Source organism: Cupressus sempervirens, chromosome 8 (assembly GCF_028749045.1).
Source record: "Cupressus sempervirens isolate cs-2001-9-10 chromosome 8, ASM2874904v1, whole genome shotgun sequence".
In the NCBI taxonomy this organism is placed as follows: Eukaryota; Viridiplantae; Streptophyta; class Pinopsida; order Cupressales; family Cupressaceae; genus Cupressus; species Cupressus sempervirens.
This window is the reverse complement of record NC_143125.1, coordinates 729,254,273-729,270,594: the sequence shown is the minus strand read 5'-3', so window position 1 is coordinate 729,270,594 and position 16,322 is coordinate 729,254,273. Positions and strand designations below refer to the sequence as shown.

At 36.2% G+C, this 16,322-nt stretch overlaps 1 protein-coding gene across 1 annotated transcript in view; it reads right to left on the bottom strand.

Annotated features, from left to right (window-relative positions):
• Positions 1-376: 376 nt before the first annotated feature.
• GR (glutathione reductase) overlaps positions 377-16,322 on the bottom strand; it is a 61,772-nt gene continuing 45,826 nt past the window's right edge. Inside the window, exons 7-10 of the mRNA XM_089795154.1 lie at positions 2,122-2,185; positions 1,810-1,980; positions 1,551-1,691; positions 377-1,340 (exon numbers count right to left, since the gene is read on the bottom strand). Coding sequence (XP_089651280.1) covers positions 1,311-1,340; positions 1,551-1,691; positions 1,810-1,980; positions 2,122-2,185 — 406 coding nt within the window. The 3' untranslated portion in view covers positions 377-1,310. The remainder of the gene's footprint in view (positions 1,341-1,550; positions 1,692-1,809; positions 1,981-2,121; positions 2,186-16,322) is intronic.

Here is a 16,322-nt window from a genome sequence, read left to right as displayed (position 1 = left end):
GAAGCCTTTTATTAGGGACTCTGATTTTTCCTCTTTCTTCCTTATTAGGAAAAAAAATACTACCTATTTAAATTTTATGGTGGATTTTTCAGTAATTTTAGATATACATTAATGGTTATCCATTCGACCAAATTTGTCCAAAGAATGATTCCCAATGATATCCCTTAAGATATCAAAACAAGACTAGATCCCTACTTAGTTTCTAAGAATTTTTGAACTTCATTACCAAACCAGCGGTCCATTTGACCATTAACAATGCTCACTATAGACAATCAACAATGCTTACTATAGACAATCAGTTAAAAAATAATAATTTTAACAATGTGCGCCCTAAAAAATAAATTAGATTTATTTTTGAAAAAAAGCCAAAATTGAGTTTGCTACTAATCCCAAATCTTATAAAATGAATTGACGATTAAATATTTTTATACAAATAAAATATCTTCTTAATCAATGAAATAATCATTTCATTATTTTATTCCGTGGCCTGACTTATGCCAATGAAATAATTGAGGTAAACCGTTTTCATCACGCGTACAAACACTAGTGCATTTTTCTATACTTTGAAGACATCAAATTACAACAGATATTTCTTACTGGAAATACTCACCAGCACACGGGCAAGCAAATATTTCAAATCATTAATCTTTCTCCTGCATTTAATATTTGCACTACCGGTCAACCTCTGTGTTGTGATTTGATTTGTTTGTTTGTAACCAAAACTGCCTTCGTTCAGGGTTACCCTTAACAGTAAATCTCCAATATTGCTTACAAACATGATTTACAAGTGGATTAATACGATCAGCTTATTCAACAACCATCCTTCAAACTGCTGTGATCACATTGCCAAACAAAAGCGATTCTGTCATCTCATAAGATGACAACATAATCTGCGACTACCTAGCTTGGTTGTATTGTCAGAAGAGAAAACACAACCATACCCTAAATACTAGACAAATCGATTGATTCTCATTGTACCTAAAATACTAGAACCCCGACTTCTAAGAATGGGTTTCTAAATACTAGAGCCCCAACTTCCAAGAGTGGGTTTTTCATATTATTGTAAAGGAGGCAGCATTGACGCCCAACAGTAAATTATATTGTAATTTCAGCCTGGCCATTGAAGAATTTCAGAATGATACATAATTGCATGTTTGAAAGGAAAATACCACAAAGAGAGGAGCTTTTCAATGGTGATGTAGATAAGAACAAAGCAGTAATATTCAATAACACGGATCCCATTGAGAATTTAGTACACCAACAGTTTTGTGACTCCCCAGTGTTTGATAACAACTCCCAACTTAGGTCCTTCAGGTTGAAGCTTTGGCCATTCCACCCACCTGCACAGTTAAAGGTTCACTAGTAAAGCCCATATTTATATCCAAGATTTCCCCAACTATATTACATTTAAGTGTCTTCTGCTTCTGCAATAATATAAAGAAAACACATGCAAGCTATTACTTTTTAAACTCAATTAATGCATGTTTTGACTTTAGAATAGGCCTAGGTTTTGTGAATCTTTAAATTCATGCAAGATCAGAGATACAAACCTCGGCATTAATATCACTTTGACGAATCCGTCGACTAGGACTTCGCATGGTTACCAATTCTTCTGCTGCTGTAGGATGAATTCCTACTGTGGCGTCAAAATCTGCTTTTGTTAAGCCAGCTTTCACAGCTATTGCAACACCCTGGTTTAAGAGATGAATAAAATTAAACACAGAAAAAAATCAAGATTTCTATGCCAAAAGATTGTGTGCAAGGCAGAAACCAGATACGCATTTTTTAGAATTAAGAGTATAATATTACCTGTAAGATCTCAGGAGTGTCGTCCCCGCACATGTGAACTCCTACAACCTTGTCTGTTTCTGAACACACAATCAATTTTATGAAAAATCGATCAGGAAGTCCTGATAATGTTGCTTTCATGGGTCGGAATCCAGTTGTGTAAACATCAATATCACCATATTGTTGTACTGCCTGCAATTGAAGATGCAAATAAACATGTAAAGAAAAAAAATGCATTCAATTAAAATATTATTGTTATCCTTAACAATGTTGTAGTGCTCCAAAAGATGCCAATGAGGGTGCACACCACATAAAAATCAGAAAAGTACTGACCTGTTCTTCAGTGAGGCCAACTGTTGCAATCGGGGGTTGAGTAAACACCGCAGAAGGTATATATCTGTCTTGAATAATTAAATATATTAAAATAAGCTTTGAAAATAATATAAAAGAAACCAAACATCAATGATCTTTAAAACATTTTGATGGATCTGCATACTGAAGAAAAAATGCAGATGAAATGCAAAAGGATATCTCATTCCCACATAATCAACCAGGACAAGCACATCCATGAACTTGTTCTGTACGTAGATAAAACAAAATGGCCCCTCATCTTATGCCAATATCTACTAAAAAAAATTAGGTGCACAACCTGCTTAAAATATAGTACAAATAACTAATAAGGCTTAACGTCATGTTCAAACTCTCCAGAACACAGCAAAGAATGACATAAAAGATTCCAATATAGAACCTAAAGCATTGACATAAATGGCGACCTTGTTATGCCAAAATACAGGTCCGGTCCTAACCAACAAGCAGGCAGGCAAGTGGAGGACACAGTTTTACATTCTGCTCGTAATTGTCTTCACCCACTGCAGAGCTATAGTGTTTCAAGATATATGAAATGAAACCAATGATTTCATTTTCAATCCTCTATTTGATTAACAAACTTTTAATTAATAATATATCTCTTTTGTTCTGATTTTCCATTCATTGCTTTTAACTTTTAATTTAATTAAAAAAAAATTATGTGGATTTTCCCTTCATTAATTTCAACTTTGAATATTTAATAATAGGATTTAATGTAGATAATTTTATTTATTTATAGCTTTCTACTACTTTGAGTGTGATTTAATTTACTGTGCCCAAAGTTATGATTAGTTCCTGCCAATAAACTAAAATAGTGAAGAGCTGTTTTCACGTTGGACAAGCTTTCCCAGCACAGCCAATCACATTTCCTTTTTTTTTTTCATGAAGTGCAGTTCCATTTTTCGTAATGTTTGTCTAGTGGAAATTAAACAAATTCAAATTCAAATGTTCTTAACAAAAGATTTCACATCCTCTCTCATTGGATAGTATTATTTGAAGCCTTCATTTATTTCTACTTTAAAACTTCTATATCGTTGCCCTGTATCCTGTAAATCCAAATCTCAAAATTTTGGGAAATTTTAATTTTCCACCAAAATATATGGCTCAAACTTTAATTTTTAGTAAATAATTAAAATTATTTTCTTGGAGTATTTAATTATCTTACTATTCCTCTTGATTATACCTTTAAAATGAGCTTACTTTTGTGAAAAAACGATGGAAAACTCCTCAAGTTGCTCTCTCTTGTTTAAAACGCTCAAAATCTTAAAAATTCTAACGAAAGGAGTTAGAAATGCTTATAAATTGAGCATACACAACCAAAAGGGTTGAAGACGATAAAAACTTGAGCAATCAAAACCAAATTGGTTTTGAGTGCTTGAAAAATGAGCACTCGCAACTCAAATTTAGTTATTGGTTTCTAATGCTCAAATGGTGAGCATTCATAACTTGAAGGTGTTTTTTAATGCTCAAATTGTGAGCAGCCATAACTTGGATAGAGGTTATGAATATTTTAAAATCAAGCATTGATGCTTTGAAAAGTCAAAATCATAACTAGTTTTAAGTTTGAGCTGTTCCAAAAGAAAGCACTCATAACTTAAGAGGTTTTGAATGCTCGGGAAATAAGCAATGATAACCATTTCTTGGAAATGCTCAAGAAAGTCAAGATCCAAACCTCTATGCTCAAAAAGGTCAAACCAATTACCAGTTTTAAGTTTCCAATGCTAAAAAAATGAGCATGCATAACCATTTAGCTAGAAATGCTTGAAAAAGTCAAATCCATAACTGGTTTCAAATTTTCAATGCTAAAAAATGGAGCACTCAAAATCATTAGAGTTAGGATTGTTTCAAAAGTGAGCATTTCTATCTCACTCAGTTCTGAATGCTCAAAATCCAAGCATTTCCAACTCATTTCAAGAATCAGTTGTAACTACCAAAAAAAGAACAATGTGGATGTACTGGGTACACGAAAGGTGTTCTCGCTGTGCAAATAAGAATTGCCAGAAAACAAACTGCATATGATGAAATTGTTCAAAGAACTTTTAAAAGTCTCCGGCATATAAGAATGAAAATTTAGTGCCATGATCCATCACCTTCAATGTGATTCTGTCCTCTTTCATCAAAATGGAATATTTTAAAGCACTACACGTGAGAATGCACAAGAAAGTTCTCAGCCATGAAGCACTAAATGCAATTGGCTAGCCCAGAGCCAAACTCCTTGCCGAACCACTTCATGCCTGTATCAAATGAAGACTCTCAACAACATAAAGAGCTATCAAAGAATAGGATGCAAGCGATATGCATGTAGCTGAAAGGATGCAAGCAATATGCATGTAACTGAAAGCCACAAACCTTTCTAGCACACATCACAGAACAATGGGAAACTTTGGAATGTTACAATTGTAGTCATCAATGCAAACCGTGGAAGCATGGAGATGGGAGCAACTTGTTTGACAAAATGCCTTTTAGAAACATTAAATTTTTGGCATGTATGAAAAATTAAGAAAAATTAAGACGACCAAAGCATGCACAAAATAGTGATCTATTCTACAGAATGCCTTCGGGTATGATTAGAATGCCTTGGGATATGATTAGGTAGATTACAATTATTGCAGATAGAAACATAACGTACAGATAATGATATGCTTGAAGCAAATGCCTGAAGAAATGAGTTCCCATAAACACAAGGATAGTGTAGCATGCAGAAAATAGGGTTATTGCAACATTAATGTAGTTCCAAATGCTCCTGAAGACAATCGCAGGTTACTCCAGCATGGTAAATGAAAATACCCACAGGGGCTATCAACACCCATCAAAGTTTGAACTTCCATTTTCTCTTATGCTGGCACCTAAATGGAGAATATAGAGGATGTGCAGAAAATATTTGACAAAATGGACAAGTATAATATATCTGACAAAATGTAGTAATTGTTGGATATGCATGAAGAAAAGTGAAGAATAGCCAAAACATGTAATGCTTGGAGGGGTTCATTTTTTTTTAAAAAGTTTTGTTCCATATGAGCATGGAATATGCTCTTACAAATGTGCCTGCAGATTAAGGAGTCATGAATGGTGACAGTAACTTGTTCACAGATGAATTCCTCAAAGAACCTCAATATCGGCATTGGCTAAAGAAGTCTAAAGATCTACAATTCTTTGTTTGGACTGATCAGCAAGACAGATATCCACATCACAAATTGGGATGCCACTCGAATGCCATAATACTACATATCCACTTTTCTTACATGTTGTTCCAAGAAATTATATCATTAAGAGGGATGTATGCAGTTTTGAAATGGTGATGCTAGAGTTTTTGATAAGATTTCAAGATCACGACCAACATAAACTGTATAAATGGTGCTCAAAGAAAGAAAACTGGAGGTGTATTTGTTGAGAGACTTGGACTGAGTTCAGCCAATCATAAAAGGCTATTAATGTAATAGAATATGTTTATGATCGCTTTCTCAAAAAGAAAACTGAATGAACTGATGCAAAAACAATAAAGAACAATATTATTATCTACATCAACGAGATTGATTTCATAATCCCAAAAAGACAGCTGAGAAAGTAGATCCAGTGAAAAAAAGGTGTGGTTAATGATTGGGATTGGTTATCACTTGATAGGTGTACACTATTGCAAAGAGTATATAAAATGAAACTAAACTTCTACCATGATGGGAGCTCTGTCAGAACACTTCTTATCCAAGTGAAACTCATGAAAGAAGTTTTAATTGTAATGTCCCCTTTCCAGCATTCATAGCATGATGTTGTCGTTAGCCTATTTCCCCACAGTCCCGTAGGCTAACTAGGACATTAAAGGGGCTTAGAGGCCATTTGGCCTAGACAGTTTCAGTTGCAGGTCTTTCTAAGGGGTTTTGAGGCAACTTTGGGCATACTTACTATTTATAGTAAGTCATCTTGGACATGGCCGGACATTTAGTCACAGTGGTATGTCGATGGTAATTGTTTAAAATCGACAGGAAGACTTATTATTCATTGATAAGATTTGTTATGCATTGATAAAGCCATTTTATAAAGTTAAATTTAAATATTTAACTTTATTAATGCATAGACTATAGTTGTGGGAAATATTTAAATTAAAAGAGTTCCCTTTATTTTTATAACACATTGGAGACATAAGGTACATAAAAGGAGTTATGTTTTATCCCACATTGAGAAAACGAAGGATTGAGCTCTTGTGAGAACACTATAAAAGAAATGGAAGAGCTTTTTTTTTGTATGCTTGGATGAAGATTAATGTTATGTTGCTGGATATCTGATTATCGGGCTTGGAGGACGGAATCCCTCTTTGCTAGCATTCTCTTCGCTGTTGGAAGACACAGTCAGGAGGATCAAGGGTGTTTTCATTTCAGGAAACACACTGGGTTTCATTTGGGGCGTTTGCATGAAGAAATTTACAAGGGTTTGAGGTGCAGATCTAGAGTTAGTTATTGCTATAGTGCCGCATGAATAGTATTTTGCTACAGTCGGCATGAACAGTATTTTGCTACAGTACGGCGTGAACAGTGTTGGTATCAAGTTTACTTGTTTTTCCGGCTGATTAGAAGTTTGGAGGGCTGGCCGACTACATCTGCAAAATACTACGGCAACTAATTCCAAGTTTCTTCTGTCAAATTTTGATATTTTGCATAATAATTGTTGAATACAAGTCTGAATAGTTGTTGCAGCCTTTAAGGCAGCTGTAAGTGCACATCTACATTTAAAAATCACCCTTTATTAGCAGATTGAAAGAGTTTCCAGATTTTTCATATACTATTGAATGTGTGCCAAGTGTTTGTGAAAATGTTATGATGTGTATTATGCATTTTAATGTCACTTCATAGTTGTTCGTAGATCTACTCATTGGAAAGCAATTTATTGAGGAAATCAGCTTTATGAGTTTGCATACAAAGTGTTTGACAATATTCCTTAAGTTAAATTTCTGCAAGTCAAAGTTCAAATCAGGGGAGGATATTACATTAATATACCCTATGAGGAAAGTACCATGGATAGGTAAAACAAAGCATTATTAACACATAAGTTGTTTTGGTCCTTATAAATGTTCCCCATGTTCAGAGAAAAGATGATCAAGGCATAAGAGGAATAATGGTATCATTTAGACCATCTTCTCAAGATTATGCAAAGATCCTAGTGGGGTAGATTATTAAAATAACCTTCATGTTTCCTTTTAATGCTCACTATTGTATCTTATTATATCTTTGTAAATATTAGAGTGTTTCTAATATTTAATATAGTCTAGAATAGAATGTTTCTATTCTATTCGACTCTCCTCTTTGTATATATAGATCAGTTTGATCTCTGATTAATTCATTCAAATTTTCCGCCATTTACATTTGTAACATGGTATCAAAGCTATTGCTTCAAATGGTTTTGCATAGTTTATAATTTCTTTCGAAATTATCTGCTCTAAATTTCGAAATTATTTCTGCCATTTTCTCTACAACCCGTCTAGGGTTTCTGTTCTGAGAAATATGAAATTCATTCTGCAAATCCCGAGTTCACGTTTTTTAAATCGCAGGTTTCTTTGGCTCACGTCTGATCTTCTACAAATCGCGGGTTTCTACCGTCATTTTTCTGCAACTCGCCGTTTTTTTGCAACTCGGCATTTTGTGTGAGTGAAAACGTGTTCAATCCGCCCTTATCTGCCTGGATCCGTCTATCTCAAATCTGCTTGTTCCAAAATCTGCCTATATCTGCCATTTTTCCTGCAAATCTGACCTTCGAAGCTGCCGACTAGGTTTTTGCTCGAAACCCTAGTTTTTTGACCTCCAAAAATTTTCTGATCACATATTCTTGGTGTTTTTTTTGAAATCTCAAATGGGTCTTCATCAGATTTTTGTGGGTGCCTCGTTTTTTGTGCCTCGATTTTCGATCCAGCGGATCTAAATTCCGACAACACTTTATTTCTAGGTTTTTTGAGCTCTTTTCTGAGTACTTCTCCAATTGTTCCAGGTCTTTCATTTTCTCACCTCGAAGTTTGTGCCATTTGAAATATTCACATATTATAAGCATCCGTATCAGCAGCATCAGAAGTCAGACTCAATTAAACAGTACGCCAATGCTACCCAACACTCAAAGCAGAAAGAATCTATCTACCATGCCTTTATGGCCAGCATACCTACAAATCATGTGAAATCTTCTGCCTAGTACATCGATTCTGGTGCCTCTCGGCATTTCACTCATAGGCGTGATTGGTTTGTTGAATTCACTCCCTATTCTGACTAAGTAATCTTTGGAGGCGGTGAAGAATACAATATTGTCGGCAAGGGCAATGTTCAGATTCAGACTGGAGGAAGAAAACTCATGTTTCTCAATGTATGTTATGTTCCTGGCATGAAACATAATCTTCTGTCTGTTAGTCAGATTATAAAGCACTCCCCTCAGTTGGATGTCGTTTTCAGTGGAAATAAGTGTTCGATTATTGATCGTGCTTCTCGCACTACCCTTGCTTCCGGTCTTGAGGATCATGGTATTTATAGGCTTGTAGATTCAGGCGATTCCCTTAAGCATGCCTTCATCGCCGAATCATCCGCTCTCAACAGTCTCTGGCATCAGCGATACGGTCATCTGAACATTCAATATCTAGCACAACTTGCTCGAGATAATTTAGTCCATGGCCTACCTAATATTCAGACCCAAAACCATCGCGTTTGCGGAGCTTGCCAAGCAAGGAAACAACATAGGACACCATTTAAGAATGGTGAAACATGGCGGGCATACAGAGTACTCCAACTAGTCCATGCTGATGTATGTGGTCCTATGAATACTCCTTCTATTACTGGGAACAAGTATTTTTTACTCTTTGTGGATGATTTCAGTCGCAAAATGTGGGTATATTTTCTTAAGCAAAAATCAGATGCCTTTCTTGTATTTCAGCAATTTAAAGCTCTAGTAGAAAAAGAGTCTGGTTCCTCCATCCGTACTCTTAGGACTGATAATGGGGGGGAATTCTGTTCTTCTGCTTTCTCTGCCTTCTGTACTACTCATGGCATTAGACGTCAGTTCACCACACCTCACACCCCTCAGCAAAATGGTGTTGTAGAGCGTCGAAACCGTACCATCACAGAAATGGCTAGGGCTATGCTAGAACATAGAAATGTTCCCAGAAAATATTGGACAAAAGCAGTATCCACAGCTGTCTACCTTCTTAACCAGTCACCCACCCTTGCAGTTAATCATAAGACTCCTGAGGAAGCCTGGTCTGGTCGCAAACCTAGGATCAAGCATTTGAAAGTTTTTGGCTCTCTGGCATATGTATGGATCCCTGATGCCAAACACACTAAGTTGGATTCCAAAAGCCAGAAACTTATGTTTACAGGATACAGTCACACACATAAGGCCTACAGACTGATTGATGTAAATACTGATCGTTTAATCTTCAGTCGTGATGTTGTGTTTGATGAGGAATTTGGACCATTTCTGCTCTCTGACTCCCCACCACATTCCGAGATTCAGTCTTCAGCAATCTCTGACTTAGGTTCTTCTATTTTATATGAGTCATCTGATGCTACTGATACACCACCTCAGTCACTTCCAGATAATACAACTCCTGCTCCTGCTTCTCCTCCAGCTATTCCGACAGCATCTGATATTAGCTCCTCGACTCTTCGGCCAAAATGGTGGGCTCAAACGCTTAGTGATCTTCGTCCTGATGAACTCATTGAGGGTAGAACCTCCAGAAATAAGAGCCTTCAGCACAACACAGTTAATATAGCTCTTATGGCCAACATCCACAGTATCCCTGAGCCCCAGATATATGTAGAGGCCAAAGGAATTCCAGAATGGGAACAAGCAATGGATTCTGAGCTTCAGAGTCTTCAAAAGAACCACACTTGGGTTCTTTCAGATCTTCCTCCTGGGAAGAAACCCATTAGCTGTAAATGGGTCTATAAGGTCAAGTACCATGCAGATGGTACCTTGGACAAATACAAAGCTAGACTTGTTGCTCGAGGATTCACCCAGCGCGAAGGCATTGATTATGAGGAGACATTTGCACCGATAGCCAAAATGAGCACTATTCGCATTCTTCTTGCAATTGCAGCTCAGTATGGTTGGAAAGTTCATCAGATGGATGTGAAAAGCGCCTTTCTCAATGGTGAATTACAGGAAGAAGTCTACATGACGCAGCCCCCAGGTTTTAAGGTTGCTGGTTCAAAACACAAAGTATGTAGACTCCAGAAGGCCCTCTATGGTCTTAAACAGGCCCCTAGGGCTTGGTACATAAAGATTGATCATTACTTGGTTACTCAAGGATTTCAGCGTAGTCCGTCAGACAGTAATCTGTATATTAAACACTCTGGTAATGATATTCTTTTTCTTGTTGTCTATGTGGATGATTTGATCATTATTGGAAATTCAGAACATTTGACTTCAGAAATCAAATAGGATCTATGCAGAACTTTTGATATGACAGATCTCGGATTGCTTCATTATTGTTTAGGTATTGAGGTTTGGCAGACTGACAACAGCATTTTTTTGTCTCAGTCCAAGTATGCCAGAAGTTTGCTTGATAGGTTTCGAATGCAGGATTGCAAATCTGCCTCCACTCCTATGGAGACTGGTCTGAAATTGTCCGCACAATCTGTTTCTCCTCCTGTAGATGAAACACTCTTCAGGCAGCTAGTAGGTAGTCTCATCTACCTTACTACTACTAGACCTGATCTCAGTTTTGCAGTCAGCTACATCTCACGGTTCATGACAAACCCCAAGACTGATCATTGGATTGCAGCGAAACGTGTGTTACGCTATGTACATGGTACTTCAAATTATGGTCTTCTTTACACAAGGAGTACTACTCCTCAGCTCAGTGGATTCACTGATTCCGATTGGGCCGGCTCAGTTGATGATAGGAAATCTACTTCTGGCTATGTGTTTAGTATCGGATCTGCGGCAGTTACTTGGACCAGTAAGAAGCAACAGGCACATGCACTCTCCTCTACAAAAGCAGAATATAGAGGAGCTGTCAAGGCAGCTTGTGAAGCAGTTTGGCTCTGGCAGATGCTTGCAGATATGCATATTCCTCAAGTAGGTCCGACTTCTTTGTTTTCAGACAATCAGGGCGTACTCAAACTTGCCAAGAACCCAGTGTTTCATGAACGAACCAAGCACATCGAGCTTCATTGCCATTACATCCGACAATTAGTAGAAGATGGATCTATTCAGTTACGCTATGTTCCTACCTCAGAGCAATCAGCAGATATTTTCACTAAACCCCTTGGTCCTGACAAGTTTGTTAAATTCAGGGGATCTATTGGTGTAGTAAATAGATTGAGCATTAAGGGGGGGGTATTAAAATAACCTTCATGTTTCCTTTTAATGCTCACTATTATATCTTATTATATCTTTGTAAATATTAGAATGTTTCTAATATTTAGTATAGTCTAGAATAGAATGTTTCTATTCTATTCGACTCTCCTCTTTGTATATATAGATCAGTTTGATCTCTGATTAATTCATTCAAATTTTCCACCATTTACATTTGTAACATAGATTTCCTTTGAGGTCAAGTTGTTCATGATTACAAGAGGACATATTGATACTTTGACAAGACACAGTCTTCAATTTAAGGAAGATAGACTACTAGGAAATAGAAAGAACAACATGGCAACATGATTTCAGATGTTCTCAATATACATTTTCCTTGGCATGTTTAGATTGGAAAATCATTGCTTCTGATGGAGGCCAAATTTTAAGACTCCAATTATGCTGACATGATTCCCTTGCCCTTAAAAGATAATAAACCTTTAGTGAAAAAAAAAAACTGATCATGTTGAGAAACTCTCTTCCTTTGTATGTCAGCAATATTCAATGATTTCCTTACCATATCACAAAGCATTGTATAAAATCCTAAAATTTCACCTGCATTCCATATTTAGTAATCCTCTAAAACATCATATCTAGCCCTGAGCATTCAGTAACAGTGTTTCCAGATTTGGATAAAGACAGTGACATTGCAATAAATAGTTTGATATTCTTCAAAACACTAAATTTTATGTTCAAGCTTCAGACAGTGAGAATGCTTAAGTCTATCAGCTTCCCCAGATCAGATATTCCTGATATAATTTCCAGAATATAACAGTGGTGAAGAATAATTGTTTCCAGGCAACTCAAATCCTCAACACTTAATTTCTGAAGATCCTTGCAGTTACAATGATTGAAAATTTATACCAGTGAGGGCCTTGCTATGGAGGAGAATGAGCACATAAGTTTATACATGAGTATGAGAAAAGGGAGAAGTAACTGTTCCAAGTAATTGATGGCACTGTGCACAAGTGGGAATTATCATGTGTAGTAAACCACAGCATAGAGATATTCATGGAGTCACACGGAATAAGGTGCTCTGCCAGTCTCCAAAGCAATCGAGCCATTAGTATAGACAAATAAGCAGCCATCAGCGAATAAAAATGAAGTCATTGCCGACATCATACAGAGAGGCGTCGAGTATGGAAGTGGGAAGATCAAATAATGTTTGAAATAGACAGTTCGCAGCAAACAGGGACCATCGTGCAAGATGAATGAGTCAAGACAATAGGCATCCATGTTAACAGTGAGTCAGATGTTCCAGAGTGTTCATGCAATGGAGTCAAAGGCGGCAGAATGCAAAAATTGCACCCATCAAATATCAATAAATCTTCCTATCGCATCGGGAGCAACTGGAATCTGTAACTCAATGGTGGATATCTAACTCATACGCTCGGCTAGAAGTTTGCATCGCTTGTGGAAGACATTGACACCGAATGCAATAAGCCTCGTCTTGATGTCTGTGTGCATTGGGGACAAAGGAGTCATCGGATGAATGAAGTAGACTCGTGAACGGAGCCTTGCTAGAGATAACACAAAACTGTAATAATTTACAATATCGAGCAAGGTTTTAATACATGAAGCCATGAGGACAATGCAACAAACTATACTTGTGCATGCTGCTACATAATTAACAGAGTATATGGCATCGAGAGCAGCTTGACATACCGCTTCAAGGACAAATAAGGAAGTTAAGGCCCGCAAAGATAAATGGAATTACAAACCAATGAATACCTTATTCAAATCATCACTAATCTAAAGTAAATTAAATTTATTAAAATAATAATATGACTGAAGACGTGCTGATATAACTTAGAGAATACTGATTTGGGACATGAATTTTAGTTTGAAAAGTCGTATCTTACAAAGGATAAGATATAAAACTTATATAATTTTTCAAAAAAAAAAAGACATATTCGACATCTTTTATAAGAACAAAAACATTTATTGTATGGAGGAATAAGGAGCAACATTATGACTTTGTAATATAAATTCTATTATTTTATTTTTATAATAAAATAAAATGTCTTTTGTTTATTTTTAAATGGCATGGAGATTTAAACTGCAAATGAATTGTCCTTTGTAATTATTTTTTAGAATTTTGTATACAATTTAAATGTCGGATAAGTGAACCTGGTCATTTAGCATTTTAAATTCGATCATCATAGATATAGTGAAATATATAATTGTTTCCATATCTGTGTCCAGTTTGTCTCCCTGCCAGAGGAGTTAAAGTTCAATCTTGACTAATTTAAGATTGCATATATGTTTAATCTGTCACATCTGGATTATTTAATTGTTGGCAATATAAGTGCATAGAACATTATAAAGTTGTACATGAAAATTCACTGAAGTTGACTCTATTGCCTGGATGAGCAGACACTAGTCTTTCTATTATTGAAGTCAGAAAATTTATAACTTCCTTCCTACAAGCATCAAATCCATTATTTACAAATATTATACAATTCAAACATTCAACATTCAATCCTATTTTGATCGAGTTCAAGCACTTTGCCAGCCGAAGAACTCCAAAGCTTAAATTCACTATAAAAAAAAGCCTTGAACCAGGTAGTCAGCGTTTGAGGTGAAGGTTTACCTGCCTAGGTGTAGCGGAGCCTAAAGTGCAAGGGAATCGAGAAGTATTCTCGTTTGTTGGCCAAAACTGATTGAGAAGTCCTATTGGAGAAGTGGCAGGCTCTTGGATTTCCAATCTGTGGTTTTGGGAACCAACAACTTCCTCATTTTGTTTGTAAAAAGTGACTTTGTCACTTTGGGCCTAAGTCAGGAAACTCACAATTTTTGCACAAAATAGTAAAGTTCATAACCTTTTTCCAATTGCGCAAAAATAAGTTAGTAACTAACCCAAAAAAGGTTAGTTATCAAAAAAAAGCTTATAAATACAAGGCAAATTCAAAAATTGTTATGTAAAGGGAGGGAGAACTTTTTGCAAAGGAGAAAGCTTAGTTACCGGATTCGTCCATAAACACTCGGATCCGGATTCGGGTTCGATTTGGATCCAGATCCACGTATGGATCCGTGAGGATCCGGGCAGGATCCATAATCCTGCCTGTGGATCCATAAGGATCCGCGGCCCAGGATTACGGATCCTACCCAGATTCTCGAGGATCTACGCGCGGATCCACACGAATCTGTGGCAAGGCCCAAATAAAGAAGCAAAAAAGTGGGCCCAACTTCATTTTTTAATGTTTTTTTTTTTCCCTAAAGGCCCTAAACCCTAAAAACGACCCTCTAAATCACAATGCAAGTTCATTTACTCTCTATTTTGCTCTCTCATTTTGTTCTCTCATACTTGCTAGTTTGAAGTAAAGTGCTAGTTTGAAGTAAATCATGTTACAAACTTTAAGTTTAATGATCTATATTTTGAATGTTACAAACTTTCACTTTTAGTAATTCAATGTGAATGTGTTGATTTTGTTTATAATCGTGAATATAGATTAATTATCAATGTCATTGATCAAGTATACTAGATTCATAGATGCATACTAGAATCATAGATTCATACTATGAAATGATTTAGTTTTAGAATTATGTATATTTCTCTTATTTTTTAGTATATATAATGCATATATATATATATGCACAAATCCTCCACGAATCATAATTGGGGAAAAAATAAAATCCCGAATCCACGGATCCAATTCACATGCTCGAATCGGATTCGTGTCACAAATCGGCAACTAAGCTTCTCCTCTGCAAAATTTTGTGGAGCACTTGATAATCATATCTTGTACTCGAAGGTTTTGAACTTGTATATTTTCAAAAGAATAACCATGAATGCATTTAATTTGTAGGTCTTAGATGTGTTTTGCAGTTATTGTTATTGTACTCGAAGGTTTTGAACTTGCATATTTTCAAAAGAATAACCATGCATGCATTTAATTTGCATGTCTTAGATGTATTTTGCAGTTATTATTATCAACTTATAAATTTCTCGTATGTTAAATTGATAATTCCTTTGACTACTTTGGGTATATGTAAAAGATGAAGCATGTTCATCCCTTGGCATCTTTATTGAAGTTACAAGTTTCCTCGTATGTGGAAATATGTTTTCTTCTTGTCATTGATTTCACGTATCCATTATATCTTGTACTTAATCCCCTTTGTAAGTAGTTATACTTTGGGAACCTCATATGGTATCTGTATGTCTACTTTTGGGGATTCTTCCATCGATTTCTGTTAGATGACTTTGCATCTTTTTTGTACGTTGAGGTGAAAAGCACACAGAAATACAAATGTACCCATCATACAAGGGAGCTGTCCCTCTCAAACACAAAGGAAGATTGCAATCTGATAGTGATAAGTTGCAGCCTCTCCAACTGTGTCCAGCTGTTGGCACAGTTGGTCACTGTTCACAAGGCGAACATGGTCCGTTTCAGAGGTAATTTTACAGAGGTAATTTTACAGTGATGAGTCTATTTACCAACAGATTTTTGGCAACTCTATTGGGGAGAACAAAGTACCAGTAATATCACTCCTCAAAGATTGCAAAGTACCTTTATCACATGAAGGTTGGCGACTCTAGCTGAATGTCTAAATTCAGAACCATGGTTTGGTACAAAGTAAAATTGGAAAGTGACAGTGATACAGATGGTGATGATGAAGTCTTTGGGTGTCAAAAGAAGCAGGTTCCTGATGAGCCCATACAGGTCAAATTCTTGAAGAGCTTCTATGGTGGCATGTGATTTTCTCCTCATAAAATTCACTCTAGGTTGCTTCAAGTTTTGTGAGAGATCAAGCAAAGAGATTGGGGAAAGAATCATTTCTTTGCACATGATAAGGAATCTTTATGAAAAAGAAGTTACACATGCAAAGATGAAGAGCATTTGGAA